At 47.6% G+C, this 18466-nt stretch overlaps 1 protein-coding gene across 13 annotated transcripts in view; it reads right to left on the bottom strand.

The window, feature by feature from the left end:
* Positions 1-396: 396 nt before the first annotated feature.
* Positions 397-18466, bottom strand: part of LOC115437504 (discs large homolog 1-like protein) — a 76371-nt gene continuing 58301 nt past the window's right edge. For 4 of the 13 annotated variants that reach the window (XM_030160711.1, XM_030160712.1, XM_030160713.1 and 1 more), the window contains 8 exons: positions 15841-15937; positions 11174-11215; positions 10257-10307; positions 9823-9924; positions 9528-9700; positions 9039-9148; positions 8767-8858; positions 397-2014 (listed from right to left, as the gene is read on the bottom strand). In XM_030160711.1, coding sequence (XP_030016571.1) covers positions 1908-2014; positions 8767-8858; positions 9039-9148; positions 9528-9700; positions 9823-9924; positions 10257-10307; positions 11174-11215; positions 15841-15937 — 774 coding nt within the window. In that variant the 3' untranslated portion in view covers positions 397-1907. Of the gene's footprint in view, positions 2015-8766; positions 8859-9038; positions 9149-9527; positions 9701-9822; positions 9925-10256; positions 10308-11173; positions 11216-15441; positions 15476-15840; positions 15938-18466 lie in introns of all 13 variants that reach the window. The other 9 variants (XM_030160721.1, XM_030160724.1, XM_030160723.1 and 6 more) reach the window with 7 other exon arrangements.

The raw sequence follows: 18466 nt of genomic DNA, 5'->3' as shown, positions 1-18466 counted from the left end.
ATATGAATGTATTTATTGTGTTTGATATTTCTGCATTAATTCTATTTATTTATTTTGGCTTCAGTACATGATGACTTCTTTAATGCATTTTTACCCCTGGGGTACTTTGGTGCAGGTGGTTGTGGGTTTTTCAGCTCAACGGCGCCTCCTTCAGTTGCTTCGACGTCTCTTTGAACCCAACCTTGAGGATTCAACGTGGTTTTGGAGTTCAGTGTCTTTTGTTACTGTAGCGTCGACCGTTTCCTCGTCATTGTTTTCACATGATGACACGTTAAACTGTATTTAAGTCTAATGACATCTGATCAACTGTAAAAGTGGTAAATAAATAAATAATTAAATCTGCCTTCAACCTGTTTCCTTCAGACAACCATCACCACAAAAAGAAAAGGTCCGCAGCGTTTTCTGGTTTCTTGTTAATTTTTATTTATGCTTAAAAAAGAAAATTAAAAGACAGAGGAGGTGGTGATCGAAGAAAAAGAAAAAATATATATTCATATTCAAATATCTTTATACTTTTCTATTCATATATGATTAGCAATGCAAAGAAAATAATTCCCGTAGTAGTAGTGCTTAAGTAAAGTTCAATATAGACTTTATTATAACAAAATAGGCAGTTTACCCAGGGTTAAATATCTGTCTCAAAATCTCATTGTACAATAAACGCCTGCACGTTTGCATCGTCGTCACGCGTGTGGACGCCAGGAGGCGGCGGCGGCTCGGCTTCACAAACACAAAGCGACACGTGTTCATGTTAAGACACTGAGGACGCGGCGGGACAAGGATGAAACCGACGACGACCGGATGGAACCGTGACGGGTCCGAGTCCAGTCCGTTGAATCCAGTCCGGTTTTTGTCAGGAGTCGAATTCACTGTTAATTACCCATGAGCTCGTTTGTCTTTTTTGATCCTATGACTTTTCGTGTCATAGTTTTTCACAAGTCGCTGTCATAACGTTTTAGAAATTTGTCAAATTGAAGAAAATTTCCTTTGTCATTTACGAGTTAGAATTAAACATTTAGTATTTAAGTATTGAAAACGTGGTCCTTTTCGGTACGAACTGTCTTAATGTTCAAATATTTTCCTCATTTCTGCGTTTTGCTTTCATTAAAAGGCGCCGTCGACGCTGCTTCGAGTGGAAACGGTTTAACGGATGCAGCTCGGATCGATTTTCCATTTGAGTGATGACGTCTTTTACAGTGAAATGTCGTTCACGTGTCCGAGTAAAAAGTTAAAAACGTCCGGTGGTGAAATCGGAGTTGATCTAAAAACATCGTGTGCAGAATACGAATAAATCAGTCATCGCGGGTCGGTTTCATGTGGTTCGACGGGCGTTTTTTTGGGGCGTGCGGCACCCTCCGGTGGCGGAACATGAACCGCACAGCGCCCGAACAAACGTCCCGTGGCAAAAAAATCCGACCGAACTTAACACGAATCCACTGAAATGTATAAAAAACCCAAAAGAAACAAAACACGTGGAGACGAGGAGGAGCAGGGGCTGATGGGAAACCGACGGGGTTGACAGACATGCTGTTCAAGCTCCGACGTGCAAAGTCGGGCTTTTTGAGTCTCCGTCTTCACCTGAACTGAAGGACGCTGCCTGAGACTGAAACCGTCTGTCTGTCCAACACGTCACCATGGAGACCAAAGAAAAGGAGGAAAAACCCACAAACAAACAAACAAAAGAACTAAAGACAAAGCGCTTCTTCGTACGTTTCTTGTCCTGAAGCGGCGTCGGTACCGTTCCGTGTGCTTTAACTCTGCTGGTCTCCGGTAGAACCCGACGGCCGAGCCCCGACCGGGCCGAAAGAACCACAACTAAAAAGAACAACAATCACTCTGTTCAGCCGGCGCGGGGTTAATCAGAGGTCGGAGGTCAGGGGGGCGGGGCCGTGAAAGGAGGAGTGGCTTCATAACTTCTCCTTGGACTGGACCCAGATGAACGGACCCGACTGTTCCTCGATGATCTGCTTCACCTGGTCGTAGATCTCCTCCAGGGTGTCGCCCTGCACGATGGCTGCAAAACAGGAGAACATGAAGAGAACATGGTCAACACAGGAGAACAGAGAGGAGAACACAGGAGAACAGAGAGGAGAACAGAGAGGAGAACACAGAGGAGAACACAGAGGAGAACACAGGAGAACAGAGAGGAGAACACAGGAGAACAGAGAGGAGAACACAGGAGAACAGAGAGGAGAACACAGAGGAGAACACAGGAGAACAGAGAGGAGAACAGAGGGAGAACACAGAGGAGAACACAGGAGAACAGAGAGGAGAACAGAGAGGAGAACACAGAGGAGAACACAGGAGAACAGAGAGGAGAACAGAGAGGAGAACACAGAGGAGAACAGAGAGGAGAACACAGGAGAACAGAGAGGAGAACACAGGAGAACAGAGAGGAGAACACAGGAGAACAGAGAGGAGAACACAGAGGAGAACACAGAGGAGAACACAGGAGAACAGAGAGGAGAACACAGGAGAACAGAGAGGAGAACACAGAGGAGAACACAGGAGAACAGAGAGGAGAACAGAGAGGAGAACACAGAGGAGAACACAGGAGAACAGAGAGGAGAACAGAGAGGAGAACACAGAGGAGAACACAGGAGAACAGAGAGGAGAACAGAGAGGAGAACACAGAGGAGAACACAGAGGAGAACACAGGAGAACAGAGAGGAGAACACAGGAGAACAGGAGGAGAACAGAGGAGAACACAGGAGAACACAGGAGAACAGAGAGAGGAGACACACAGGGAACACAGGAGAACAGAGAGGATAACACAGAGGAGAACACAGAGGAGAACAGAGGGAGAAACAGGAGAACAGAGAGGAGAACACAGAGGAGAACACAGGAGAACACAGGAGAACAGAGAGGAGAACACAGAGGAGAACACAGAGGAGAACACAGAGGAGAACACAGGAGAACAGAGAGGAGAACACAGAGGAGAACACAGGAGAACAGAGAGGAGAACACAGAGGAGAACACAGAGGAGAACAGAGAGGAGAACAGAGAGGAGAACACAGAGGGAGAACACAGAGGAGACAGAGGAGAACATAGAGGAGAAACAGAGGAGAACACAGGAGAACAGAGAGGGAACACAGAGGGAACACAGGAGAACACAGAGGAGAACACAGAGGAGAACACAGGAAGAACAGAGAGGAGAACAGAGAGGAGAACAACAGAGGAGAACCAGAGGGAACCAGGAGAACAGAGAGGAGAACACAGGAGACAGAGAGGAGAACAGAGAGGAGAACACAGGGAGAAACAGAGGAGAACAGGAGAACAGAGAGGAGAACACAGGAGAACAGAGAGGAGAACACAGAGGAGAACACAGGAGAACAGAGGAGGAGAACAGAGAGGAGAACACAGAGGAGAACAGAGAGGAGAACAGAGGAGAACAGAGAGGAGAACACAGGAGAACAGAGAGGAGAACAGAGAGGAGAACAGAGAGGAGAACACAGAGGAGAACACAGGAGAACAGAGAGGAGAAAGAGAGGAGAACACAGGAGAACACAGGAGACAGAGAGGAAACACAGGAGAACAGAGAGGAGAACGAGAGGAGAACACAGAGGAGAACACAGAGAGAACACAGGAGAACAGAGAGGAGAAAACAGGAGAACAGAGAGGAGAACGAGAGGAAAAACACAGAGGAGAACACAGAGGAGAACAGAGAGGAGAACACAGGAGAACAGAGAGGAGAACACAGGACAACAGAGAGGAGAACACAGAGGAGAACACAGGAGAACACAGAGGAGAACACAGGAGAACAGAGAGGAGAACAGAGAGGAGAACACAGGAGAACACAGGAGAACAGAGGAGAACACAGGAGAACAGAGGGAGAACAGAGGAGAACACAGAGGAGAACACAGGAGAACGAGAGGAGAACACAGGAGAACAGAGAGGGACAGAGAGGAGAACACAGAGGAGAACAGAGAGGAGAACACAGGAGAACAGAGAGAGACACAGAGGAGAACAGAGAGGAGAACACAAGGAGAACAGAGAGGAGAAAACAGAGAACACAGAGAGAACAGAGGAGACACAGGAGAACAGAGAGAAGAACACAGAGGAGAACACAGAGGAGAACACAGGAGAACAGAGAGGAGAACAGAGAGGAGAACAGAGAGGAGAACACAGGAGAACAGAGAGGAGAACACAGAGGAGAACACAGAGGAGAACACAGGAGAACAGAGAGGAGAACAGAGAGGAGAACACAGGAGAACACAGAGGAGAACACAGAGGAGAACAGAGAGGAGAACACAGGAGAACAGAGAGGAGAACACAGAGGAGAACAGAGAGGAGAACACAGGAGAACAGAGAGGAGAACACAGAGGAGAACACAGAGGAGAACAGAGAGGAGAACACAGGAGAACAGAGAGAAGAACACAGAGGAGAACACAGAGGAGAACACAGGAGAACAGAGAGGAGAACACAGGAGAACAGAGAGGAGAACACAGAGGAGAACACAGAGGAGAACACAGGAGAACAGAGAGGAGAACAGAGAGGAGAACACAGAGGAGAACACAGAGGAGAACACAGGAGAACACAGAGGAGAACACAGAGGAGAACAGAGAGGAGAACACAGAGGAGAACACAGGAGAACACAGGAGAACAGAGAGGAGAACACAGGAGAACAGAGAGGAGAACAGAGAGGAGAACACAGAGGAGAACACAGAGGAGAACACAGGAGAACAGAGAGGAGAACACAGAGGAGAACACAGAGGAGAACACAGAGGAAAACACAGGAGAACAGAGAGGAGAACACAGAGGAGAACAGAGAGGAGAACAGAGGAGAACACAGAGGAGAACAGAGAGGAGAACAGAGAGGAGAACACAGAGGAGAACACAGGAGAACAGAGAGGAGAACAGAGAGGAGAACACAGGAGAACACAGGAGAACAGAGAGGAGAACACAGAGGAGAAAACAGAGGAGAACACGAGAAGAACACAGAGGAGAACAGAGAGGAGAACAGAGAGGAGAACAGAGAGGAGAACACAGGAGAACAGAGAGGAGAACACAGAGGAGAACACAGAGGAGAACACAGAGGAGAACAGAGAGGAGAACACAGAGGAGAACACAGAGGAGAACAGAGAGGAGAACACAGGAGAACAGAGAGGAGAACAGAGAGGAGAACACAGAGGAGAACACAGGAGAACAGAGAGGAGAAACAGAGGAGAACACAGAGGAGAACAGAGAGGAGAACAGAGAGGAGAACACAGAGGAGAACAGAGAGGAGAACAGAGGAGAACATAGAGGAGAACACAGAGGAGAACACAGGAGAACAGAGAGGAGAACACAGGAGAACAGAGAGGAGAACACAGAGGAGAACACAGGAGAACAGAGAGGAGAACAGAGAGGAGAACACAGAGGAGAACACAGGAGAACAGAGGAGAACAGAGAGGAGAACACAGAGGAGAACACAGGAGAACAGAGAGGAGAACAGAGAGGAGAACACAGAGGAGAACACAGGAGAACAGAGAGGAGAACAGAGAGGAGAACACAGAGGAGAACACAGGAGAACACAGAGGAGAACAGAGAGGAGAACACAGGAGAACAGAGAGGAGAACACAGAGGAGAACACAGAGGAGAACACAGGAGAACAGAGAGGAGAACACAGGAGAACAGAGAGGAGAACAGAGAGGAAAACACAGAGGAGAACACAGAGGAGAACAGAGAGGAGAACACAGGAGAACAGAGAGGAGAACACAGGAGAACAGAGAGGAGAACACAGAGGAGAACACAGGAGAACACAGAGGAGAACACAGGAGAACAGAGAGGAGAACAGAGAGGAGAACACAGGAGAACACAGGAGAACAGAGAGGAGAACACAGGAGAACAGAGAGGAGAACAGAGAGGAGAACACAGAGGAGAACACAGGAGAACAGAGAGGAGAACACAGGAGAACAGAGAGGAGAACAGAGAGGAGAACACAGAGGAGAACAGAGAGGAGAACACAGGAGAACAGAGAGGAGAACACAGAGGAGAACAGAGAGGAGAACACAGGAGAACAGAGAGGAGAACACAGAGGAGAACACAGAGGAGAACAGAGAGGAGAACACAGGAGAACAGAGAGAAGAACACAGAGGAGAACACAGAGGAGAACACAGGAGAACAGAGAGGAGAACAGAGAGGAGAACAGAGAGGAGAACACAGGAGAACACAGAGGAGAACACAGAGGAGAACACAGAGGAGAACACAGAGGAGAACACAGAGGAGAACACAGGAGAACAGAGAGGAGAACAGAGAGGAGAACACAGGAGAACACAGAGGAGAACACAGAGGAGAACACAGGAGAACACAGAGGAGAACACAGAGGAGAGAGAGAGAGAGAGAGAACACAGGAGAACACAGGAGAACACAGGAGAACAGAGGGAGAACACAGGAGAAGAGAGGAGAACAGAGAGGAGAAACAGAGGAGAACACAGAGGAGAACACAGGAGAACAGAGAGGAGAACAGAGGAGAACACAGAGGAGAACACAGAGGAGAACAGAGAGGAGAACACAGGAGAACACAGGAGAACAGAGAGGAGAACACAGGAGAACAGAGAGGAGAACACAGAGGAGAACACAGAGGAGAACACAGGAGAACAGAGAGGAGAACACAGGAGAACACAGAGGAGAACAGAGGAGAACACAGAGGAGAACACAGGAGAACACAGAGGAGAACACAGGAGAACAGAGAGGAGAACAGAGAGGAGAACACAGAGGAGAACACAGGAGAACAGAGAGGAGAACAGAGAGGAGAACACAGGAGAACACAGAGGAGAACACAGAGGAGAACACAGGAGAACACAGAGGAGAACACAGAGGAGAACAGAGAGGAGAACACAGAGGAGAACACAGGAGAATACAGGAGAACAGAGAGGAGAAACAGGAGAAACAGAGAGGAGAACAGAGAGGAGAACACAGAGGAGAACACAGAGGAGAACACAGGAGAACAGAGAGGAGAACACAGAGGAGAACACAGAGGAGAACACAGAGGAGAACAGAGAGGAGAACACAGGAGAACAGAGAGGAGAACACAGAGGAGAACAGAGAGGAGAACAGAGAGGAGAACACAGAGGAGAACACAGGAGAACAGAGAGGAGAACACAGGAGAACAGAGAGGAGAACAGAGAGGAGAACACAGAGGAGAACACAGAGGAGAACAGAGAGGAGAACACAGAGGAGAACACAGAGGAGAACACAGAGGAGAACAGAGAGGAGAACACAGGAGAACAGAGAGGAGAACACAGAGGAGAACAGAGAGGAGAACACAGAGGAGAACACAGAGGAGAACAGAGAGGAGAACACAGAGGAGAACACAGGAGAACAGAGAGGAGAACAGAGAGGAGAACACAGAGGAGAACACAGGAGAACAGAGAGGAGAACACAGAGGAGAAAACAGAGGAGAACACGAGAAGAACACAGAGGAGAACAGAGAGGAGAACACAGGAGAACAGAGAGGAGAACAGAGAGGAGAACACAGAGGAGAACACAGGAGAACAGAGAGGAGAACACAGAGGAGAACAGAGAGGAGAACAGAGAGGAGAACACAGAGGAGAACACAGAGGAGAACAGAGAGGAGAACACAGGAGAACAGAGAGGAGAACAGAGAGGAGAACACAGAGGAGAACACAGGAGAACAGAGAGGAGAACACAGAGGAGAACACAGAGGAGAACAGAGAGGAGAACACAGAGGAGAACACAGAGGAGAACAGAGGAGAACATAGAGGAGAACACAGAGGAGAACACAGGAGAACACAGAGGAGAACACAGAGGAGAACACAGAGGAGAACACAGGAGAACAGAGAGGAGAACACAGAGGAGAACACAGGAGAACACAGAGGAGAACACAGAGGAGAACACAGAGGAGAACACAGGAGAACAGAGAGGAGAACAGAGAGGAGAACACAGGAGAACACACAGGAGAACACAGGAGAACAGAGAGGAGAACACAGAGGAGAACACAGAGGAGAACACAGGAGAACAGAGAGGAGAACAGAGAGGAGAACACAGAGGAGAACAGAGAGGAGAACAGAGAGGAGAACACAGAGGAGAACACAGGAGAACACAGAGGAGAACAGAGAGAGGAAAAAAGGAGAACATAGAGGAGATCCTACAATTCTCCTCTACTCTGAATACAACACTGGTGCTTCTGTCACATGACACCACGTTCGTCCACCTGTAGTACCCCTCCTGTAGTTCCCCTCCTGTACCCCTCCTGTGGTACCCCTCCTGTAGTTCCCCTCCTGTAGTACCCCTCCTGTGGTACCCCTCCTGTAGTTCCCCTCCTGTAGTTCCCCTCCTGTACCCCTCATGTAGTACCCCCCCTGTGGTTCCCCTCTTGTGGTACCCCTCCTGTAGTACCCCTCCTGTGGTACCCCATCTGTGGTACCCCTCCTGTAGTACCCCTCCTGTGGTACCCCATCTGTGGTACCCCTCCTGTAGTACCCCTCCTGTAGTTCTCCTCCTGTCCAGTTGGTGTCAGTGTACATATTAATCAGTCATTGTCAGGTTTGATCTCGTTGTTTAACTGACTTTAGCTAAACTTATATACTACTTACAAACATGTCAGACAGCGGAGGTTCCTTATCTCTTTTTAAAAGCTCAGTAAATGTGATGGAACTGATAAACAAGGTGAAAAAAGAGGAACTGATACGGTGGAGGATGAAGGTCCAGTAATAGTACCCCAGTTCTAATGGCATTTGCTCTGTTATACGTGTGTTCTTCAACTAGGTCTGGGTCCGGGTCCTGGTCTCTGGTCCAGGTCCGGACCCCGGGTCCAGGTCTCACCTGTGAAATGCTCAGTGAACTCCTGCTCCAGTTTGGTGGCTCTGTCGAAGGTTTTCCTGCCCTGTTCCTCCGTCAGACGCTTGTTCATCTCCCTGAAAGCGACAGTGTCAGTTCACGTACGTACGACCCGGTTCAGGCGGAAACTGAAATGGTTCTAAGAAAACAAGTAAAGCCTGATGACGACGGAACCCTGGAGGTCAACATCTGAATGTCGCCGTCGGGCTTTTACTGTTTTGTTAAAACTCATGGTCAGATTTTGCGTCCGGACTCACATGATGTTCTCCACAGATTTGGGTTTGATGAAGATGGCGATGGGATGAAGCTGAGCCAGCTGGAGCCGCTTGATGGCGTTTCCAGAAACGTCCAGGATACAGTGTTTACCCTGAGAACGACAAGGAACAGGTGGGACTGAGGACCACGGTGGACGCTGGTCCGTCTGTTGGTCAGTGGTCACTGTTGGTCAGTGGTCAGTCTATTGTTAGTGGTCATTCTGTTAGTCAGAGGTCAGTCAGTGGTCAGTCTGTTGGTCAATGGTCGGTCTGTCGGTCAGTGGTCAGTCTGTCGGTCGGTGGTCAGTCTATCGGTTATTCTGTTGGTCAGTGGTTGGTCTGTTGGTCAGTAGTCGGTCTGTTAGTGGTCAGTCTGTTGGTCAGTGGTCAGTCTGTCAGTCAGTGGTCGGTCTGTCGGTCAGTGGTCAGTTGGTCAGTCTGTCGGTCAGTCAATGGATGGTCATGGTCAGCCCTAGTCAGTCATGGTCATACCTTCTCGGCCACCTCTCGGACCGACTGGACACTGGTCCCGTACAGGTGGTTGTTGTACTGTCCGGCCTCGATGAACTTGTGGTCCTGGATGTCCTTCTCCATCTGCTCCCTGGACACCACGAAGTGATAATCTCTGCCGTCCACCTCGTAGTCGCGCTTCGGCCGAGTCGTATCTGACAACAAGAAGCGGCTCTGAGTTATTTCTACGGCTTCAGCGGGACGTGAGAAAACACCGTTGGCCCGTGTGAGCGTCAAGGCATCAGTTCGCAGTCTGAGTGAAGGCGGGAAGTCTTACGTGGGACGCAGGATCCGAACTTATCAGGGAACTCGGAGATCAGGTCGTCGTTGATCCGATCCTTCATGGGGCCGAGGATGATGACGGGACGAGTGTAGCTCACTATCGGACAGGAAAACATCAGGATGAAAACATGGACTCCTCCTCCATCACTTCCTGTTTGTCACCCATGCCCCGCCCATTTAACAGACTATCATCACTTCCTGTTTGTCACCATGCTCCGCCCATTTGACAGACTACCACCACTTCCTGTTTCTGTCACCCATGCTCCGCCCATTTGACAGACTACGATCACTTCCTGTTTCTGTCACCCATGCCCCGCCCATTTGACAGACTATCATCACTTTCTGTTCCATTCATTGATGTTTATTAAAGGATGATTGACAGCTGAGACGACTAATCACAGACAGATGATGCGTGTGTTTCAGACTGACCTTCCTGTTGAATGACGGGTTCATACGACAGGACGTACTCCTCCTGCCCACCTGCAAACAAACAAACAGAGTCAGGGTCTGAGGTGGACTGAGCAGGTCCAGGTTTATGAGTGTCTGAGGTGGACTGAGCAGGTCCAGGTTTATGAGTGTCTGAGGTGGACTGAGCAGGTCCAGGTTTATGAGTGTCTGAGGTGGACTGAGCAGGTCCAGGTTTATGAGTGTCTGAGGTGGACTGAGCAGGTCCAGGTTTATGAGTGTCTGAGGTGGACTGAGCAGGTCCAGATGGACTGAGCAGGTCCAGGTTTATGAGTGAAGGGGACAGACTGAGGGTGAACTGTGTGCATGTGATGGTTTCATGTGAACTAAAGGCTCATTTATTTTCACTTTAACAGGTTCATCTGTTTCCAATGGTGTCCATGTATTAGAATGAGCATTTGCCAATCAATCCACCAGAGGGCGGGCATACTGGACGAATACCACGAAGAAGAAGACGAAAGAAGGAGAAAGAGAAGGAGAAGAAGAAGAAAGGAGAAGAAGGAGGAAGAGGAGGAGGAGAAGAAGAAGAAGGAGAAGCCCCACAGACAGACTGCTCCGTCTGTCTTTAATGTAGAACATAAATGAGCCTTCATCTGAATCTTAATCCAGGGAAGTGAAGTGTGCAAAGGTTAAAGGTCAAAAAGATACAACCATCTGTGTTATTTTAAAAAGCACACACACATGCACGCACGCACGCACACACACTCCATCCTGTCATGCATCAGCCTGTTAGGCGGCGCTCAAGGACGACAGCGGGGACAGACTGAGCCGCTGAGCTCATGCCAGAACCAGCCAATCAGCAGCGAGTGTTAGCGGGGAGTTAGCGTTTAGCGCCGTTAGCGTGTCTGTGAATCGTCAGGTGATGGCGACGGCTGACTTACGGTAGCTACTCTCACTATCGCTGGCGTTAGACGTCACATGTTCTGAAAACGACACAAACACAGGGGGTCAGATTTCCCACAATGCTTTGCCTTGGCAGCGGTGGACTGGTCCGCAGACAGCAGCAGAAAGACAAGTTGTCTTTTAGAGCAGACAGGAAGCCCGTTAAAAAACACGAAAGAGTTCAAATTCACATCAGATGGTGTTTATACGATGATATTAAAGCAAAAGTGATCAGGACAGAAATCAATAACTGACAAAAAGTGTACGTTCCATGAATCTATCTGAACGTTCTGTTCTCACCGTTAAAACGGGTCAAACTACAGGTATGTTTGACCTGATTCTGTTTTTTACTGACTGTCCTTGAACTCATCTTAGTTTGGACTTTATCTCTGATTCCAGGAGGGACCACGGTTTAATAAACTCACTGACACTTTAACAACGGAGTGGAGATGTTCATGTGAAGGTTCTCTGATCCACCGTGGATCTGTTACAGGTCTATGATGTTCTTCTGTCTGTTCTACGTTCACTCTGATCTGACTGTGAAACTATTAACAGAACCATAAGAACAGGAACAGAACTGGGGTTTCCCCTTTAATGATCAGATCAGGAAGGAGCCTGTGAAGACCAGGAGTCCATGACCTGCAGGTGGAACAGCAGTGAAATGAGGAGGAGGAGCAGGAGCAGGAGGAGGAGAACATGTAGAAGTAGAGGAGGATGTGGGGTAGAAGGTGTATTTGCCTCGGTCTCTATCAGGACATCACTTCCTCATTCACTTTGTTCACTTCCTCATTCACTTCGTTCACCTCCTCATTCACTTTGTTCACCTCCTCATTCACTTCGTTCACCTCCTCATTTGCTTCATGCACGTCCTCATTCGCCTCCTCATTTGCTTCATTCACCTCCTCATTCACTTCATGCACCTCCTCATGCACCTCATTTGCTTCATTCACCTCCTCATACACCTCCTTATTCACTTCATTCACCTCCTCATACACCTCCTGATTTGCTTCATTCACCTCCTCATTCACTTCATACACCTGCTCATTCACTTCATTCACCTCATCATTCACTTCATGCACCTCCTCATTTGCTTCATTCATCTCCTCATACACCTCCTCATTCACCTCATTTGCTTCATGCACCTCCTCGTTTACTTTATTCACGTTCTCATACACCTCCTCATTCACTTCATGCACCTCCTCATTCACCTCCTCATTTGCCTCCTACACCTCCTCATTTGCTCCATTCATGTCCTCATGCACCTCCTCATTCGCTTCATTCACCTCCTTATACACCTCCTCATTCACTTCATACATCTCCTCATACACCTCCTCGTTCACTTCATTCACCTCCTCATACACCTCCTCGTTCACTTCATTCACCTCCTCATTTGCTTCATTCACCTCCTCATTCGCTTCATACACCTCCTCATTCATCTCTTCATTCACTTCATTCACCTCCTCAATCACTTCATTCACCTCCTCATTCGCTTCATGCACCTCCTCATTCCCTTCATTCACCTCCTCATTCACTTCATATACCTCCTCATTCACTTCATTCACCTCCTCATTTGCTTCATTCACCTCCTCATTCGCTTCATACACCTCCTCATTCACTTCATTCACCTCCTCATTCACTTCCTCATTCGCTTCATTCACCTCCTCATTTACCTCCTCATTCACTTCATTCACCTCCTCATACACCTCCTTATTCACTTCATTCACCTCCTCATACACCTCCTGATTTGCTTCATTCACCTCCTCATTCACTTCATACACCTGCTCATTCACTTCATTCACCTCATCATTCGCTTCATGCACCTCCTCATTTGCTTCATTCATCTCCTCATACACCTCCTCATTCACCTCATTTGCTTCATGCACCTCCTCGTTTACTTTATTCACGTTCTCATACACCTCCTCATTCACTTCATGCACCTCCTCATTCACCTCCTCATTTGCCTCCTACACCTCCTCATTTGCTCCATTCATGTCCTCATGCACCTCCTCATTCGCTTCATTCACCTCCTTATACACCTCCTCATTCACTTCATACATCTCCTCATACACCTCCTCGTTCACTTCATTGACCTCCTCATACACCTCCTCGTTCACTTCATTCACCTCCTCATTTGCTTCATTCACCTCCTCATTCGCTTCATACACCTCCTCATTCATCTCTTCATTCACTTCATTCACCTCCTCAATCACTTCATTCACCTCCTCATTCGCTTCATGCACCTCCTCATTCCCTTCATTCACCTCCTCATTCACTTCATATACCTCCTCATTCACTTCATTCACCTCCTCATTTGCTTCATTCACCTCCTCATTCGCTTCATACACCTCCTCATTCACTTCATTCACCTCCTCATTCACTTCCTCATTCACTTCCTCATTCGCTTCATTCACCTCCTCATTTACCTCCTCATTCACTTCATTCACCTCCTCATTCACCTCATTCACTTCGTCATTCACCTCCTCATTCGCTTCATGCACCTCCTCATTCACTTCATTCACCTCCTCATTCACCTCCTCATTCACTTCGTCATTCACCTCCTCATTCGCTTCATGCACCTCCTCATTCACTTCATTCACCTCCTCATTCACCTCCTCATTCACTTCCTCATTCACCTCCTCATTCACTTCATTCACTTCCTCATGCACCTCCTCATTCACCTCTGTTCAGACTCCTCTCTGGTTTCATTCACACTGTGGATGTGGACTGATCACAGTGGATCATCCACATGGAGACCCAGGGCCCGGAAAACCAGCTCTGACCCGGTTCCACTGTGAGGACACCATCTACAGACGTGGTTATGACGTGGATTTAAGTTGGACCTTGAACCTGGATCCTGGTCCTGGTGGGGGAGGCGTCTAAGGCACAGGTTTTAACGCCACCTCAGGTCATGTGTGAAAACACTGGATGACACATGTTCCACAGACACACACTTCAGATACTGGGTTTTTCTCAGAACTGAACCCCAGGCTGAGCCTCATCAGGTCCAGGTGTCTGAACCTGGACTAAAAGATCTGAGTCATTCAGGAGCAGCAGTGGTTGATGAAAGTGGTTGAAGATGGGAATCAGAACCAGTTCTTATGGCGAACCAGTTCCAGTAGTTCAGTTCTGTGGACTCATTAGTCCGTTTAACGACGTCATTGGGTCATTTCTGTGTTTCAGTTCTGTCTCCTCTAAAGTCTGGTTCTATTTCACAGTAAAGTCGACACTTGGACCTTTTACATCAGTTAAATATGTCCAACATGTACAAACATTAACCACAGCATCCAATTAAACTGAACCAATGGAACGCCTCTGATTGGCTGCTTAGCCAAGGGGGCCGAGACTAACATTAAACTCCTCCCGGGTCTATGGATACTGTTAATGTCAACCTGCTTTACTATTGGTTATGAATCGTCTCCATGACGACGCTCAGAGGAGCAGCAGGTGGATGGAGCACTCCTTTAACTCCACCTTTACAAACCTGGAGGAGCTTTGGTTCAATCACAGGCACAAGGTTCATGTCAACAAACACATTGGGACCATAGTTTAGTCCCTAATTCAAAGGGAATCAATAAGTGAATTGAATCGATAAGCGAATTGAATCGATAAGTGAACTGAATTGATAAGTGAACTGAATCAGTAAGTGAACTGAATCAGTGTAGTGAACCGAATCCATAAGGGAACTGAATCGATAAATGAACTGAATTGATAAGTGAAATGCAATGATAAGTGAAATGAATCGATAAGTGAACTGAATCGGTACGTGAACTGAAACGATATATGAACTGAATCGATAAGCGAACTGACTCGGTAAGTGAACAGAATCTGTAAGTGAACTGAATCGGCAAGTGAACAGAATCTGTAAGTGAACTGAATCGATAAGTGAATTGAATCGATAAGTGAACTGAATCGATCAGTGAACTGAATCTGTAAGTGAACTGAATCGATAAGCGAACTGAATTGATAAGTGAACTGAACCGGTAAGAGAATTGAATCAATCAGTGAACTGAATCGATAAGTGAACTGAATCAATAAGTGACCTGAATCGATAAGTGAACTGAATCGATAAGTGAACTGAATCAATCCATAATGGAACCAGAAACACCAACTTCTTCTCAATTCCCATCCATAGACGTGGTGATGATGATCCCTCAGTTCTGACTCTGATCAACTCTAAACCCTCAGGTGGAACTGGTTCAGAGCTGGTCCAATGGGCTGCTGGAGGCTGCGGGGGGGGGCTTGGGGGGTTAGGGGGCGGGGCACTTACTGTGTCCTTTGGAAAGCGTGTCGTCGTTGTTGTCCTGATGTCAGCAGAGTCGAGTCAACGAGGAGAAAAACAACCACAAGAAACAACGTTACTGAGTTTCAGCGACAGACGGAGAGGGCGGAGCAACGGAGGTGGGAACCTGGCAGTAGGGTGGCCATGTTGGGTCAAAGGTCAGATCAGACCTGAGGATCCTGGATCAGCTGTTTTCATCTGTGACTGCTAGGAGGTTTGGATTTTTTTAATTTATTTTTTTGGTTAACTCGTTTGTGAGGCGGGCCCTGTTGCCGTGGTAACCGCCTCATCATCTCTCAGCCGGCCTCTCCTCCTGTCGCCGGCCAATCGTCTTTCAGACAGACCGCTCAGCACCCCGCCTCCCCCAACCGCCGCGCTGATACTTACGATCGGCGTCGCTGGTCTCCTGCTCACTCGCCTCTTTGCTCTTGTAGAACGGAAACTTTCGGGAAAAGAGGTTCTTTTTACGCTTGTCATTGAGAGACTGCAGAGGAAGAGGAGGAGGAGGAGGAGGAGGATGGGTGATGGAGGAAACAAAAGAAGAGGAAGGGGAGATGGGGGAGTCTGATGTTGGTTCGGACAGAATGAGGTTGTGGGCTGAATCTGCTCTGATTAAAGGATCAGTCTGTCATGATTTCAGAGAGACTCAGTAACAGTGGCCAATAGAAACGAGAGACTGAAACAGAAGCAGCACATGAACAGAAACACCTGAGACCAGCTGGACGGAAGCACATGGACCGCTCAGCCTCAGGACAGAGGCTGACGGAGATTGAAACTGATGGAGGCTGAAACTGATAGAGACTGAAACTGACGGAAACTGTTGGAGGCTGAAACGGAGGCTGAAACTGACGGAGGCTGAAATGGACGGAGATTGAAAATGATGGGGGCCGAAACTGACAGGCTGAAACTGACGGAGGCAGAAACTGACGAACTCTGAATCTGACGGAGGCTGAAATTGATGGAGGCAGAAACAGTTGGAGGCTGAAACGGAGGCTGAAACTGACGGACACTGAAACTGACAGACTGAAACTGATGAAGACTAAAACTGACAGAGACTGAAACTGACAGACTGAAACTGACGGAGACTGACAGACTGAAACTGATGGAGACTGAAACTGACAGAGGCTGAAACTGACTGGCTAAAACTGACAGAGGCTGAAACTGACGGAGACTGAAACTGACAGAATGAAACTGACGGAGGCTGAAACTGACAGACTGAAACTGACAGAGGCTGAAACTGACGGAGACTGAAACTGACAGAATGAAACTGACGGAGGCTGAAACTGACAGACTGAAACTAATGGAGACTGAAAGTGACAGAGACTGAAACTGACAGAGGCTGAAACTGACGGACGCTGAAACTCATCAACAGATGGAAGGAGGGAACTCATCCCTCAGTTCTAAAGGGTTCATGAAAGGTTCAGAACTGGTACAAAGTTCCTCCCAGTTTCCATGAATGAGCGCGTCCAGTCCGTCCTCACGGGTTGGTGCTGGTCCATCCTCCGCTGTCTGGGACTGAGGACACTTCACTGAACTAAATCTGAATGTTTCACCTCAGTTGAACGTGTTCTGATGTGCAGATGGGTTCCATCCAGAACCATCACTACGTGTGCCGTTTGGACTCAGACTGATTCTTTAAGCAGAATAAACACATGTATGTGATGTGGAAACTGAAGGACGCACACACGTCCTGGGTCTGGAACGGTGTGTTCAGGTTCCCCAGTTAAAGCCTGGACTGAACTAAGCTGCTGAGGCGGACACTGAGTTTTACAGGGTGACAGTGAAGGCAGCAGGAGGAGGAACAGGACATGCAGATGACATGCAGATGGTGACGTTCACAGGTCAGAGGTCAGCAGACATGACGACATGGACAATGTGTTAATACGTGAAACCAAACAGAAGCTCCTCATGTTGAATATGTCGACTCATGAACCAGTGGATGAAACCTGAGACTAGAACCACTTCAAATACACAGAAAACGAAGAAAAACCACCAGGAACATGACGTCAAATGAAGCAGAGGGTGGGGTTTGGTTCCTGGTGAGACTCATTTAAACACACCAGAAAGTTCCAGGTTCCTGAATCACTCATATGTGGTGTTTAAGGACAAATATGTTAAGAGGTTCAGTGGTTTGTAAATCAGAGTTAATGTCAAGAACCTTTTGTTTGATGTTTCAGCTGCTGTTTCAGTGTCTGTGTAGTATTTGTACTTTACAATATTCACCTACATTAGAATATGGAGCTGTGAACTTCTGCCAAAGACGCCAATGTATTGGATGGTAAATATGAAGCTCACATTATTTCTGTGACCACCAGAGGGAGTAGTGAGTCACTCTGAAGATGAGAACCATAAAGACACAACTGTCCGAGTCCTAGAACAGACGTGATCAAACTACAGTGGGTGTTTCCTCCACTGGACTCAGATGGAAATGGACAGAATGGAGTTGGATTCTGAGGCTGATGAAGGTAGACAGTTATTATGGGATGTTCTTATCGTTGCTAAGTTTCCATTTGTCGATCCACGGTTCAGACTAAATTGTGACAGTTCTCAACTTGTTTGTTGGATTCAAACAGATTTTTAGTTCAGTTATTGTCGACACACACCAGCAGAAAACAGAGGATTAGTGGTTTTACTGTGGCTGTTTTTGACTAAAAACAGAGATAAGCTAACTGAGCTAAGTTAACTGAGCTAAGCTAATAGAGCTAAGCTAACAGAGCTAAGCTAGCAGAGGGGATTAGTGGTTTTGCTGTGGCTGTTTGAGTCTAAAAACAGAGCTAAGATAACAGGGCTAAGCTAACACAGGGGATTAGTGGTTTTGCTGTGGCTGTTTGAGTCTAAAAACAGAGCTAAGCTAACAAGGCTAAACTAACAGAGGGGATTAGTGATTTTACTGTGGCTGTTTGAGTCTAAAAACAGAGCTAAGCTAATAGAGCTATGCTAACAGAGCCAAGATTAGTGGTTTTACTGTGGCTGTTTGAGTCTAAAAACAGAGCTAAGCTAACAGAGCTAAGCT

Source organism: Sphaeramia orbicularis, chromosome 17, assembly GCF_902148855.1.
Source record: "Sphaeramia orbicularis chromosome 17, fSphaOr1.1, whole genome shotgun sequence".
Classification (NCBI taxonomy): Eukaryota; Metazoa; Chordata; class Actinopteri; order Kurtiformes; family Apogonidae; genus Sphaeramia; species Sphaeramia orbicularis.
Note: the sequence above shows the minus strand (reverse complement) of the source record. Positions and strands in the feature narration are given on the sequence as shown.